Source organism: Myotis daubentonii, chromosome 3 (assembly GCF_963259705.1).
Source record: "Myotis daubentonii chromosome 3, mMyoDau2.1, whole genome shotgun sequence".
NCBI classification, from domain to species: Eukaryota; Metazoa; Chordata; class Mammalia; order Chiroptera; family Vespertilionidae; genus Myotis; species Myotis daubentonii.
The window spans coordinates 81,100,616-81,116,380 of record NC_081842.1 but is presented as its reverse complement, the minus strand read 5'-3'; the positions used below and the strand labels follow the sequence as shown (position 1 = coordinate 81,116,380).

The following is a 15,765-nucleotide window of genomic DNA, read 5'->3' as shown; positions in this document are numbered from 1 at the left end:
GGGAAGTTTTCTGTCATGATTTCTTCTAATATGCTTTCAATATCTTGCTCTCTCTCTTCTTCTGACACCCAGATAATTCAGATGTTGGTACATTTGAAGTTGTCCCAGAGGCTCCTTACACTATCTTCATATTTTTGGGTTCTTTTTTTCATTTTGCTTTTCCGGATGGGTGTTTTTTGCTTCTTCATATTTCAAATCTTTGACTTGATTCTTGGGATCCTCTAGTCTGCTGTTGGATCTCTGTATTTTATTTTTAATTTCAGTCAGTGTATGTTTAATTTCTGACTGGTCCTTTTCCATTTTTTTGGCATTCTCATTAAGATCCTTGAAGGCCTCACTAAGTTTCTCGGAGGTTCATAGAAGGTTCTTGAGTAGCCTTATAACTGTGGTTCTGAACTCTGTGTCCTCCATTAGTTTGCTTTCCTCCATTTCTTTCATTTGTGACATGTTTCTTTGTCTCCGCATTTTTGGCTGACTGCGAGGACCCGTTGTGTCTATAGTGGAAGAACTGCTGTGCTGGAGACACCCTTATGGAGGAGGACTTGCTTCAGTGGGGCTTTGGTGCTCACTGAGTCTCTTTCTTGAGTGTGTCCCTTATGGATGTGAGGAGTTGAAATCTGGCATCTGACCAGGGGTACCCTGGCTCCTGGATCTCCAAGTCAACCACTGTGTGGGTCCAGGAGCTACAGCGATATCAACAGATTTCTCCTCTTTGTTTGGAATTTGGAAGTTTTGGAGCTCTCTGACCCAGCTGCAGTTGGGATAGGCTGCAAAAATGCAGGTCATTCCTTGCACCACTGGCACAGCTTGGGTGGGGATGTAAATTGAGTGGGGCGGGGTCTCAGAGAATCACCAGGGTGGAGCAAACAGCAATGGTTGTCGTCAGCGTCTCCGCAACTCCGACTCCGCTTCTCTGCGTCCCTGAGTCCCGCGCCCCCACAGCAACAATGATCCCTGCGAGCAGCTCTGCGAGAAGACCACCCTCACTTTCCGACCCGCTGCAAGACAGTCCAGTTTCTCCCCGTAGGAGTCTGGGACCTCAGAATCTCGCCTTAAACGAGCTCAGTGCATTCGAGAGCTTGTATCCCCTTCCGATTGAAAAAAACCACGCATCCAGTTACAGCCCGCCTCGCGTGCGCTTTTGTACCTCTGTTCTTGGTGCCTCTGCAGCTCCTACTCAGTCTCAATGCGCTTCTTTCTTTCCTTCTAGTTGTAGAACTTCCACTCGGGCAGCTTTCCCATGGTTCTGGATGATAGCTGTTTTGTCTTATAGTTGTAATTTCAGTGTTGTTGTGGGAGGCAGCACGCACAGGTTTATACCTTATGCCACCATCTTGGTTCTCCTGAAGGTATCTTTTTTAACGAGATGAATATTTAAACCTGTAGAGTTTGAGTAAAGCAAATTACCCTCATCCAAGTAGTTGAAGGCCTTAATAAAAAAGACTGAAGAAGGTGGAATTCTGCCAGCTGACTGTCTTGGACTCAGACTACAGCATCAACTTTTCCAGCCTGCCTTCTTAAGAACCTAAGAGCTTACCCTGCAGATTTGGGACTTGCTAACTTCCACAATCACATGAGCCAATTTTTTAAAATACATCTTTATTTATCTATCCCCTTGGCTCTGTTTCTGGAGAATCCTGACCAATACAGTGACCATTTTGCAACATGCACCACGCATTTTCCAGATAAGGCTCCTAATCCCCAGAAAGCTTAATAATAGTGTGTGCTCCTCAAGGATTTTGTGATTTATTGACAGGGCAGGAATATAAAAAGTTAGAACACACCACAGATAATGTGGAAGTCACCTGTTGATAAATGGTTTACTCTGCAAGTGTCTACCTGAGGAATGTTGGAATTACCAGTTAAGAAAACTTGCCAACCTGGATGAGGCCATAAAACAGCATAAATGTGTAACCAAGCCAAGTTGTCAACAGGCTACACAGTTACAATACACTTTATGGTTGATAATAAAACTTTGGAGATATATTCATGCCTCACATTTAGCTCAAACACAGGCTGTATTTTGAAGTCTAAAACATTAAGCTTAAAACTAATATTAAAGTAATGGATGTATCAGTTTTCTATGATTGCTAAATACCACAAACTGACTGGCTTAAAAAACAGAAAAATTTTAAAAATATATATTTATTGATTTCAGAGAGGAAGAGAGAGGGAGAGAGAAAGAAAAACATCAATGATGATGGAGAATCATTGATTGGCTGCTTCCTGCACACGCCCTACTGGGGATTGAGCCCGCAACCTGGGCATGTGCCCTTGACCGGAATTGAACCTGGGACTTTTTAGTCCACAGGCTGACGCTCTATCCACTGAGCCAAATCGGCTAGGGCAAAATAACCAGAAATTGAATGTCTTACAATTCTGGAGACTAGAAGTTGAAGATCAACTAATCAGTAGGGCCATGCTCCCTCTGAAGGTGCTAGGGAAGACTGCTCCAGGCCCTCACTTAGCTTCTGATGGTTTTCTGGCACCTTTGGCCCTCTTTGACTTGTAGACAGCACCCTAGTCTGTGCCTTTGTGTTCACATGACACTCTCCCTGTGTGTGTGCCAGGGTTCAAGTTTCCCATTTATATAAGGACACCATCTATATTGCATTAGGGACCACCCTACTTCAGTATGACCTCATCTTAACTAAACTAATTCTATCTACAACAAACAACTTTATTTTCAAATAAGATCACAATCTGAGCTATTGGAGATTAGGACTTCAACTTATGAATGTAGGGGTGGGGCGCAATGTATTATAACAATAATCAATTACAATCTAAGACTTAAATAATAACAACCCAAAACTCCACCTGTAACATTGTGGTCTAACTTGTTGCTTGGGTTACGGAAGCTTCTTTCTGTGAACCTGGTGCTTCGGCTTGAGTTGTGTTTCCATGTTTTGCCACTAGAGGGAAGCATCATTGCTGTGGGTTTTTTCAGTTGTTAAACCTAATATACAGAATCTTCAGTACTCAGCCATTCATAATGTAGGCACATCAGATGTGAAATAAATTCAGACACATTTCTTGGGATTGGAGAGTAGAAAAGATATCATATGCTGGGAAGAATGGCGTGACTTGGTCATCTCTGTCCTGATAATCCTTCTCTTGTATCTCTGCTATGGACTGAATGTCTGTGTCCCCTCAAAATTTTTATGTTGAATCTCTAATCACTGCATGTTAGAACACAAAAGAAGTTTCAATAAATTTAAGAATATTGAAATCATATCCCACATGTTCTCTGATCATAGTGGTATGAAACTAGAAATCAATCACAAGAAAGAACTAAAACACACACAAAGACATGGAAGATAAATAACATGTTATTGTACAATGAATGGGTTAACAATGAGGTCAAGGAAAAAATAAAAAGATACACAATGAAAACGAGAACATAACAACCTAAAATCCACGGGCACAGTGAAAGAAATTGTGAGAAGAAAAGTCATGGCATTACAGACCCACCTCAAGAAACCAGAAAAACCTCAAATAAACAACCTAACTTTACACTTAAAGGAACTAGAAAAACAACAAACAAAGCCCAAAGTGAGTAGAAGAAAGGAAATAATAAAGACAAGAGCAGAAATAAATATAGTAGAGTATAAAAACAATACAAAAGATCAGTGAAACCAACAGTTGGCTATTTGAAAGATAAACAAGATTGACAAACCTTTAATCAGACTCATTAAGAAAAAAGAGAACACAAATAAATAAAATCAGAAATGAAAGAAAAGAAGTAACAACTGGCTCCACAGAAATACTGTGGGGCCTTGACTTACGGGTTTAATTCGTTCTGAGACCGAGTTCGTTAAGGAGCTCGTTAAGGAGCTCGTTAACTCAAATTACTCTATCAACTCAATGCAAAAAATCCGCCGAGAGACAGCTAGTATCTCAAAAAACTCATTAGTCGGGACACTCGTAAGTCAAGGTCCCATTGTATAAGGGATTATAAGTAAATGCCAACAAATTGGAAAATCTGGACAAAAGGGATACATTCCTACAAACATAAAATCTTCCAAAACTGAACCAGGAAGAATCAGAAAATCTGAATAGATTGATTAACAACTAATGAAATTGAAGCAATAATTTAAAAAAAATAAAACACCAAAAAAATCCCAGCAAACAAAAGTCCTGGACCAGATGGCTTCACAGGTAAATTCTACCAAACATTCAAAGAAGAACTCATACCTATCCGTCTCAAACTATTCCAAAAAGTTCAAGAGGAGGGAAGACTCTCGAATTCATTTTATGAAGCCAGCATTATCCTAATTCCAAAACCAGATAAAGAAACAACAAAGAAAGAAAATATCACTGATAAAATCCTCAATAAAATATTAGCAAACCAATCCAGCAATACATTAAAAAGATCACATACCATGATCATGTGGGGTTTATTCTGGGGGTATAAGACCAGTATCTACAAATCAATAAACATGATACACCACATAAACAAAATGAAGGATAAAAATCACATGATCATATCAATAGATGCAAAAAGGCATTCGATAAAATCCAGCACCCATCCAGACTAATAATAGAGGAATATGCAAATTGTCCAGGATGCTGTCACAGTAACAGGAAGGACTGAACAGCAGGCTGCCTGGGGCGACCAGGCCAGCAGGGGAGTTAGGGAGGGATGACCAAATGACTGAACAGCAGGTTGCATGGGGCAACCAGGCCGGCAGGGGCGGGGGGGCAGTAAGGGGTGACCAGGCTGGTGGGGGGGGGAGGGGCAGTTGGAGTTGACCAGGCCAGCAGGAGGGGGCAGTTAGGGGCAACCAAGCCGATGTGGGGGGGGTGACCAGGCAGGCGGGGGGGGCAGTTTGGGACAACCAGGCCATCATGAGGGGCAGTTGGGGGCAACTAGGCCGGCTGGGGAGGCAGTTGGGAGCAACCAGGCTGGTGGGGGTGGCAGTAAGGGCAACCAGGCCGGCAAGGGGTCAGTTAGGGGTGACAAGGCCGGCAGGGGAGGCGGTTAGGGGTAATCAGGCCGGCAGGCAGAGGTGGTTAGGGGTGATCAGGCTGGTGAGGGGGCAGTTACAGGGGATCAGGCAGGCAGGCAGGTGAGCAGTTATGAGCCAGTGGTCCTGGATTGTGAGAGGGATGTCCCGGATTAGAGAGGGTGCAGGCTGGGCTGAGGGCCACCCCCCATGCACAAATTTCATGAACCAGGCCTCTAGTTTATGATAAAAACTCTCAGCAAAGAGGGAATAGCGGGAACATGCCTCAGTGTAATAAAAGCCATATATGACAAACCCATAGCCAACATTACAGTCAATGGGCAAAAACTAAAAGTGTTTCCCTTAAGACCAGGAAAAAGACAGGGATGTCTTGCCCTAGCTGGTTTGGCTCAGTGGATAGAGTGTCTGGCCTGTGAATTGAAGGGTCCCAGGTTCAGTTCTGGTCAAGGGCACATGCCTGGGTTGCAGGCTCAGTCTCTAGTAGGGGGTGTACAGGAAGCAGCCGATCAATGATTCTCTCTCATCATTGATGTCTCTCTCTTCCTCTTTTGAAATCAATAAAAATATATTTTTTAAAAAAGACAGGGATGTCTGTTTTTACTGATACTCCTATTCAACATAATACTGAAAATCCTAGCCACAGCAATCGGACATGAAGGAAAAATAAAAGGCATCCAAATTGGAAAGAATGAAATAAAACTGTCATTTATGTAGATTCTATGATACTAAAGATTACACACACACACAAAAAGAAACACAAAACACTAGAACTGCCCTAACCGGTTTGGCTCAGTGGATAGAGCGTCGGCCTGTGGACTCAAGGGTCCTGGGTTTGATTCCGGTCAAGGGCATGTACCTTGGTTGCGGGCACATACCCAGTAGGGAGTGTGCAGGAGGCAGCTGATCGATGTTTCTCTCTCATCGATGTTTCTAACTCTCTATCCCTCTCCCTTCCTCTCTGTGAAAAATCAATAAAATATATAAAAAAACAAAACAAAACAAAAAAAACCACTAGAACTGATAAGTGAATTAGTAAAGTATCAGGATACAAAATAAATATCCAGAAATCAGTTGCATTTTTGTACGCCAATAATGAACTATCAGAAAGGGAAACTAAAACAAAAAAAACCCATTTACAATTACATCAAAAAATAAAATACCTGGGAATAAATTTAACCAACCAACAATTTAGAAGACCTGTACTCAGAAAATTATAAGACACTAAAGAAGTAATTGAAGAAGATATAAACAAGTGAAAGCATATACCATGTTCATAGATTGGAAAAATTAACATCATTAAAATGTCCATACTACCTAAAGCAATCTACACATTCAATGTAATTCCTATCAAAATACCAATGGTGTATTTCACAGAACAAATATTCCAAAAATTCATATGAAACCACAAAAGACTTTGAATAGTCATAGCAATCCTGAAAAAGAAGAACAAAATTGGAGGAATCATGCTACCTGATATCAAACAATACTAGAAGACCATAATATTCAAAACAGCATGGTACTGGCATAAAAAAATAGACATATAGCCCTAGCCAGTTTGGCTCAGTGGATAGAGCATCAGCCTGCAGACTGAAGGGTCCCAGGTTCAACTCTGGTCAAGGGCAAATGCCGGGGTTGCAGGCTGGATCCCCAGAAGGGGGCGTGCAGGAGGCAGCCAATCAATGATTCTCTCATCATTGATGTTTCTATCTCTCTCTCTCCCTCTCCCTTCCTCTCTAAAATCAATAAAAATATATTTAAAAAACAAAACAAAAAACAGACATAAAGACCAATAAAACAGAAAAGAGAGTCCAGAAATAAGCCCATGCTTTTATTAATATTCAACAAAGGAGTTAAGAATATACAATGGGATAAAGATACTCTATTCAATAAGTGGTGTTGGGAAAATTAGACAGATACATGCCCAAAAATATTAAACTACCTTCTTACACCATACACAAGAATAAACTCGAAATGGATCAAAAACTTAAATGTAAGACTCAACCCACAAAAATCCCAGAAGAAAATATAGGTAGTAAAATCTCAGACATCTCTTATAGCAATATTTTTTCTGATATTGTTATATTGTAAATCAGCACACTAAACAGAGGATTAATCAATCAATCAGTAAGCTGAATTGTGGAGCCTTTATTACACTAGCGGTCTCAGAGAAGTTGTCTCTCACAGTCTGAGCAAAGCAACATGGAGGAAGTTTTCCCTTTATACCCCTCTCGTCCCTTTGTCTCCTAAATATGAAGTTTCCAGACCTTTGCAGGCTTTACAAAGAACCCTATGTAGATATTTTGCAGGCAGCTTGTAAACTTGAGTACAGCACAACTCAGTAGCCTTGAGCATAGTACATTTCAGATAACTGGAGGGCACCTGGCATGGGAGTAGCTAGGGATGGCAGCAGAGCAGCTTGCAAGGTCAGATAGTTGAGCTTATTTTCCCTATTATTCAAGCACGCGTGTTAACAGAAGCCAAGAATAGCAGAGTTAATTCACAGACAAAGGGCTATCTATGCATAGTGGAAAATTCAAACAGCAGTTTTTACAAAATAGAGGTTACTGTGCTTCATTCCCCACTGGTTTTATGTATATGAGTCAAATCATTGACTCTTGTGGGTCATTGTTGGAGAGGAGGTTAAGATAGCAATACACATGAACGTCTTAGCTTAGTGGGTCTGAAGAGTTTGAGTCCTGGACTCTATTCTGCCTGTGCTGCCTTAAACTGAGTGTGATGAAGCCACATCAGGATTCCGTGGAGGTGGTCAAAATGATGGTGTGTGGTCCTTTCCAGGTAGGAGTCAGTCCTTGGGTGGTAAATTTCTTTACCCAGAGTCACCAGGTTGGAAGGGATGGACCAGATTAGAAATTGGTACAAGCAGAGCATCTCAGACGTGCTTCTGGACTGCCTTCTGAGTGGACTGTCAAGCCTGTAAGGACTTGAGTAAAGATTGGTTATGGATTTCAGCTTTTATTTCTTCTCGAAGTTTTGGGAGTCTGGGAGGGGGTCTCTCAAACATAATTTCATATGGGGAGAACCCCACCTGGTATGGAGTGTACCTTGCCCTAAGTAGGGCAAAGGGGAGTAAGGTGGCCCAATTTTCACCGGTTTCTGAGGTAAATTTGGTGAGGACCTCCTTTAAGGTCCTATTCATGCGTTCTACCTGCCCAGAGCTTTGGAGCCGGTAGGCACAATGTAGTTTCCAATTAATATTCAATGTCTTTGCTATGTCCTATGAAGTTTTTGGCTATAAAAGTGGGTTCATTGTCTGATCCTGAAGTTACAGGTAAGCCAAATCTGGGAACTATTTCCTGGAGTAGCTTTTTAGCTACAATGGTGGCAGTTTTTGTCCTAGTCGGGTAAGCTTTAACCCATCCTGAGACAGTGTCTATGAAAACTAAGAGATATTTATACCCTGCCGCCATGGGCCTGACTTCTGTGAACTCTGTTTCCCAGTGTTCCCCCGGGGAATTTCCCTCAGCCCAGATTCCCATCGGGGGTCTTTTACCCTGTTTGGCATTCACTTGAGCACAAGTAATGCATTGGGAAACAATGCTGTCTATTATACTATCTAGTTTGGGTATATGGTATCTATCCTTTAGGAATTCTGTAAGCTTAGTATGGCCTAGGTCAGTGGTCGGCAAACTGTGGCTTGGCAAACCGCGGCTCGCAAGCCACATGCGGCTCTTTGGCCTCTTGAGTATGGCTCTTTCACAAAATACCGACTTCTGCGCATGGGCCACGAAGTTTCAATAGCACTGTACGTGCGTGCCCGCACATGGTATTTTGTGGAAGAGCAAACTCAAGGGCCCAAAGAGCCGCTTGTGGCTCAGAGCCACGGCTTGCCAACGACAGGCCTAGGTGGGTGGACTGGTGTAACTGGTTAACTATTGTCTGACCTAGAGCCTTGGGAACCAAAAGTCGGCCGTCCAGTAAAGTTCATCATCCTTCCAGGTTTCTGGAGGCCTGCTTCTGTGTGGCTAGTTTCTCCTCCTTCTCCGAGTAGGCTGGTGAGGTGAGTAGGTCAGGCTCTGGAAGCGTCACTAGAATCCGTAGTTGCCCCACTGGTTTTAGGGCAGCCTCCCGGGCTGCTTCATCTGTGGCCTGGTTTCCTCTTGCTTCTAGAGCAGCTGTTCTCAACCTGTGGGTCGCGACCCCTTTGGCGGTCGAACGACCCTTTCACAGGGGTCACCTAAGACCATCCTGCATATCAGATATTTACATTATGATTCATAACAGTAGCAACATTACAGTTATGAAGTAGAAACGAAAATAATTTTATGGTTGGGTCACAACATGAAGAACTGTATTTAAAGGGCCAGAAGGTTGAGAACCACTGTTCTAGAGAGTGTCCTTTCTGGTGCCCCTTACAGTGGACCAATGCCACTACCTTGGGTAACCAGATGGCTTCTAGTAGAGCCAGAATCTCTTCCTTATTTTTGATGTTCTTCCCTGCTGAAGTTAAAAGTCCCCTTTCCTTGTAAATAGCATTGTGTACATGAGCTGTTGCAAATGCGTACCTACTATCAGTATAAATCATTACTGATTTTCCTCTTGCCCACTGGAGAGCCTGAATAAGGGCAATTAACTCGGCCTTCTGGGACGACATTCCACAAGTGAATGCCTGAGACCAGATGGTTCAGTCTAAAGTAACTACCGCCGCCCCCGCAAACCTGGTTCCTTCCTGGACAAAACTACTCCCGTCCATGAACAGTACCTCATCCAGCAATGCCAGTGGGGTGTCAGTGAGGTCCGGGCAGGCTGTCTGTACTAAGTCGATGACCTCTAAACAGTCATATAGAGGTTCTTTTGGTTCATTGTCTGGGAGGAGGCTGGCAGGGTTGATGGCAAGAGTCTTGTGGAACCTGAAGCGGGGCCGAGCCGGTGTTGTGGTGGCCATCATTTGGACTACAACCGGGGTTTTGTGACTTGCCAGTCCCGGAGGGTTGCTCTCCATCCATACGGTGGGGAAAAGTTGTTGAAATCTTTTTAGGTATGCAGAGGGCTCACTGGCAGGTGAAGCTTCTGGAGGCGGTTCTTCCTATAAAAGATATTCCTCTGACAGAGGGCAGGTGAGTAGGATTTTGGTAGGAAAGGAACCTTGAGCTGGAGAGTCCAAGGTAAGGTGGGCCTTGTCCCCGTTGAACGAGATGGAGGCTTGTAGCTTTTGTAGAAGGTCTTGTCCTAATAGGGATGACAAGGAGCGAATGGGTTACAGTGCTTTTCCCAAGATCTACTGCCCTTTATGTCCATGGGCGGAGAGTTGACCTTCTCATGGCCCCCTGAATGGAAGTTTTCTTGGTGGTTATTGGTTCCATAGGCTCGGTTAGGATGGAATAGGTAGCACCAGTATCTACTAGGAAGCTAACAGGCTTGCTCCCTATCTGTAATGTTACCCTGGGCTCCTGGGGGCTGAGCGGGATGGAGCCCCGGCTCCATCAATCCTCCTCTAGATTCAGGACCTTCGGGGCCTGTGACTGCCTCTTCCTGTCCCCATCAGGTTGGTCGGGGCAGTCCTTCTTTCTTACAAAAGGCACACTGGTTTTTCCTTAATGGGGGTCTACTTCCCCGCTGTTAGTCTTTTTGTGAACTCTTTTTCCTTTGGGGGTTTGTATCTTTTAGAGCCGCTACAACTTCCCTTGCTAGTCTCTTGTCCTCTGTGTCTCCCTTGGGGAGTCTCTATTGCTGAATACCTTTTGGGCTACTTCAGTTCATTGGGACCGATTCATGCCCTGGAATCCCTCTAATTTTTGAAGCGTCTTCCTTATATCTGAAGTGGACTGGGTTACAAAGGCTAAATTGAGTGCCCTTCGGTTTTCTGGAGCGTCTGGGTCAATGGGTGTGTAAGCTCTGTAAGCCTCGCAGAGGCGCTCCAGAAAAGCCGTGGGCGATTCCTGGGTCCCTATATAACCTCGGTAACTTTTGATAAATTTGTAGGCTTCCCAGGCTGCTGCCTTCATGCCTGATAGGAGAACACGGTGAAAAGTATCCAAGGGAAACCTCCTTAAGTGTAGGAGAGACCCCTTGTGCGGAGGGTCTCACACGCTGCCCTCCCTTGCCTGGGTGCGGTTCCGTTGGAGTGGGGGGAGGTGGGAATGAAAGAGACCGCTCCCCCTGTGCTGGAGCCAGGGGATTTCCCTCCCTCTGAGGGGAAGTTTGTGGCGAAGGCTGAGGCGGCAGGACCCAGGAGGAATGATACGGTGGAGTAAGGTTTGCCTTCTCTGGAGTCGGGGCAGGGCGGGGGTGGGGGTTGGGAGGGGGGGCTTGGATGGCATCTCCCCTCCAGCACTTCCCTTGGGATCTGAATGGACACTTCTCCAAAGAGGTTACACAGATGGCAAATAGAATTGATATCATTAATAAATCAACAAAAAAGTATTGCAAGGATGTGGAGATAAGGGAACTCTCATGCATGTTGGTGATAATGCAGATTAGTGCTGCCACTGTGGGAAGTAGTATGCAGTTACCTCAAAAATTAAAAATGGAACTGCCTTTTGACCCAGTGATCCCACTTCTTGGAATAGATTCTAAGAATCCTGCGACACTAATTTCTCCCACATACACACAATGAACAAAGATTTGTCATTTTTGCTTTATGACTAATGCCTTAAAGGCTGAGAAATACTGGCATCCAATCTCAGAGCTGTTAATAGAAAGGTTAAGTTTTGGGTTTTGTTTTTTTTTCATTTCTTCTAGTTTAGCCCAGAAACCCATTCATTCTATTTATGGCATGTCTGTCCAAGCTTAAAGCAAAAATCTTTCTTTATTGTTATTTACTTAGGGAAACTTCTTTTCTCTTACTTCATACTTGTCCTCTATTCTCTCAATTTTCTCCATCTGGAATTCACATTAATCAGAATATAGAATTTCTGGATCTATTCTCTATGTGTAAGAACTTCTCTTTCATATTTTTTATCTATTGGCTTCTTGCATTTTGGAAGAACTCCTCACTTCACGGCTTTTATTGATTGTTCCTGTCGTCCACAGTGACTCTTGCACTGCCTTATTGCAAATACAGCCTTGATTAATGAGCCCTATTGTGACCAGATGAGGATAAGAATGGCCATGGCCCAACCTCCCATTTCAACAAGGAGCTAGAAGTTAATGCAATCAGAGGCTGGAGTTTCCCACGCAGAAGAGATTGGAGGTTACAGAAATCACTGAGGAATTGCTATCACATCAACAGCCAATGTTGATTTTGCACTGAATATATAAAGAGTTTCTTTAAACACAAATACAAGTAAATGAAGTGTGAAATACCCTCAAAGGTAGGGTTACAAAAAGCTTAGGAATTGAGACCTCAGATTTTTGAAAGAGTTGAGATCAAATACAAATAAAAGTAAGTGAAGGCACCCTCCCTCAACTGCTTCCTTTGTGAAGGCTTCCATAAAATTATAAATAATGGTGTTCAAATACTGCTGATTTCAGGCAGACTAGAGGCAGAAAGCCCCAGACTGTGGACTTAGAACTGAACCTCTAAGAGCTCACTGGGTTGCATCTCATTCATATTCTCTCCATGCAGAGCCTGGAGGAATGGACATTTCTGCTTTTTCATAAAGACTGTTGGAACATTTGCACTTATCAGTTTTCAATATTCTAGCCTTAATCTGGTTCATGATAATTATTCCTAGAGTTCCTGCTCAGGTCTAGATACCAGCAATGCCATTTTCATGTAACTTCAGCTGATGGCTCACTCTTGTTTTTCCTTTTTCTCTTTCTTTATTTTTAAATTCCAGTTGACATATAATATTATATGTTTCAGGTGTATAAACCCATGATTAGACATTTCTATAACTTTTGAAGTGGTCACCTCAATAAACCCATCTGACACCATACACAGTTATTTCAATATCATTGGCTGTGCTCCCTATGCTGTACTTTACATCACTGTGACTGTTCTGTAACTACGAATTTGTACTTGTTAATCCTATCATCATTCTGATGGCTTGCTCTTTTGAAACACAGAGTTGCCAAAGTCATACAAATTTGTCAGACTAGAAGAGACCCCTGAGATGGAGGACACACGTGGGGCAGAAGGCCATGATCTCCTGAGGACCATGACGTGTGGGCCTCTCAGATGCCAGAAATGCAGTAGGTTTTATTGCATTGTTCAAGATCAACCTTTAAGGACCCACATCAATTGTTTTCAACCATTACATTAAGAAAATAAATGTATCTGAAAACTGGTGAATAGAAAAGCTAATGTGTATAGAAGGAATACCAAAAATTATTCATTTATTTTGTTCATAAAAATGAACAAAAGTTATTCTTTTATTTAATAATCTTTATGTCTTCAGTTCTTTCATTAACACACTCAGAACAAGAGCATATAACAGCGGTTCTCAACCTGTGGGTCACGACCCCTTTGGGGGTCAAATGACCCTTTCACAGGGGTCGCCTAAGACCATCAGAAAACACATATATAATTACATATTGTTTTTGTGATTAATCACTATGCTTTAATTATGTTCAATTTGTAACAATGAAAATATATCCTGCATATCAGATATTTACATTACGATTCATAACAGTAGCAAAATTACAGTTATGAAGTAGCAACGAAAATAATTTTATGGTTGGGGGGTCACCACAACATGAGGAAGTGTATTAAAGGGTCGCGGCATTAGGAACGTTGAGAGCCACTGGCATATAAGAACAGTGAGCTATAGATGATCACCCTCTATATTGTACTATGTAGACCTTCCTAAATGCTTGCCTGGGGGGACAAAGATAGCACACTTTTCTAATCACTTTTATAAACTAATAATTTAAGCAGAAAGAAACATTTGCTAGTTGAAAAGGAAAATTAAAAAATGACTGAATCAAATTAATCTTAAAGAAAAGGAATATGTCCAGTTCTTTGGTCTAAACAATCCACTCACTTTCCTCTTCATTGTCACTGTGATCATACCACACTGGGCCAGCCCCTAGATTTGTCAGTGCTTCTGGAATGCCAGGGAGCCTGCAGGATTTAACTGTCCACATTTCACCTCCAGCTGCCCACGAGGCTGCCTCTTTTCCTCCATATGTGAGTCATCTCTCAAGGATTCCTGAAGCCCTCCTTACCTTTTCTGTCATGGCAGAGATTGACATGACAGAAAAGGTAACATGACAGATTGACATGACAGAGATTGTACAAAATTAGCTATCTCCATGCTTCAGTTTTGTCTCAGAGACTCTAGATTTATAACATGTGACATTCAGAAAGAGCCCCATGATTCATCCAATTCAATTCCCTTACTTTAGAGAGAAGGACATGGTGATTGCTCTAGCCCCAGAGGCTGGTTAATGGGAGAGCCAGAATTAGAAACAAGATTTCTTGACTCTCCACTGAGGTCTACTTAGCCCACAGACTATGCAAGGGCTCTGACTTTTTACCCAGATTTTCCATAAAAGGCTATTCCTTGTCTTGTCCCCTCAACTATTTCAGCAGAGGGGAGATATGGTGGCCACACTATGCTACTGATGACTTTTTACTCTGTAGATAATATCATGACTCTCTTTTCCCAGTCTCTTATGGCTTTGCAACCATATGTTCCAGGGATCATCCCTTTTATCTTTTCCCAAAGAGTGCACAACTCAGAAAGACGCTGGCTCACTTTTCTTAGAGGAGAAGTCAGGTGTTACAGAAAGACAAGTCTCATCAAAAAGGGAATTTCAGTGTCACACAGCTTTTTCTTCATGATATAAAGGTGGTGCAGTTGAATAACAAAAATAAAGATTTGAGGTATTCATTTATTTCTCATGGCAACAAGACAAACAAGTGTAATCCCATTTTTAACAAGTACAAATGGTAGCAATCCCAAGAATCTTAAGCATATGTATAAGGCAAATACTAGTAAAACAAATGTTTGTCATCTCATGGGCATCAAACTTTAGATGACCTTGGAAGAATCACTCCAGGCCCTGAATACCAAGGCTGATGTGCAAAATGAACTTATCATCTAAAGTAATTTCAAACCTAAAATAAAACATTAATATTCAAATACTTTAACAAAATTCAAAATACAACCAGTACACCAGGAATCATCCTTAGCTAAACAAAGGATCAAGAAACAAAACCATGAACAAAAACAATGCAAAAAAAAAAGGAAAGGAAAAGTTCATCCAAAAAGACTAGATGCCCATCAAAATCACATCTCTTCTTCTGATTCTTGTTCTCGTTCAACATTTTTCAGGAGTCCAACTTCTGAGGGGCAGGTTCTATTAAGTCGAGATTTAACCAACCTGAGAAGAATGAGAGGCATTTCACATTATGTTGTTTAAGATTAAAAACCCAGAGCAATACGTACTTATAACAAACTCCAAATTATTTGTGCAAATGGGAGAGGCTCCCCAAAAGAGAAAATCACTTTTATTTGGTTTTGGACATACCTGAAAATTTTATTTTTTATTGTTTTTAAATAATTATTTATTGTTGAAAGTATTGCATTTGTCCCCTTTTTTCCCCCATTGACCCCCCTCCAGGCTGCCCCCCCTCTCCCACCCCAGGCCCTTACCACCCCATTGTTTGTGTCCAAGGGCCATGGATATATGCATACAATGTCCTTGGTTGATTACCTCCCACCCACCTTCCCTCCAAGATTCTGCACTCTGTTCCATGCTTCCATGTCTCTAGATCCACTCAGTTCATCAGTTAAGAATCGTGTGGTGTTTTTATTGTTATTATTAAAGTAAGGTATAATAAGCAAACAGATCTAAGGTAGCTTCTGAATGCACAGCATGATTATTTGATTACACATCAGAAGATGCCTAATTATTCAGAACTTTTATCATTTCTGAAACAAACAAGACA

At 42.2% G+C, this 15,765-nt stretch overlaps 1 protein-coding gene across 2 annotated transcripts in view; it reads right to left on the bottom strand.

The window, feature by feature from the left end:
* Positions 1–14,685: 14,685 nt before the first annotated feature.
* TMEM45A (transmembrane protein 45A) overlaps positions 14,686–15,765 on the bottom strand; it is a 93,951-nt gene continuing 92,871 nt past the window's right edge. For both annotated transcript variants that reach the window (XM_059687984.1, XM_059687980.1), the window contains one exon: positions 14,686–15,197. Coding sequence is in view for 1 of the 2 variants with exons in the window: in XM_059687980.1 (XP_059543963.1) it covers positions 15,104–15,197 (94 nt within the window). In the remaining variant the exon portion in view is untranslated. The remainder of the gene's footprint in view (positions 15,198–15,765) is intronic.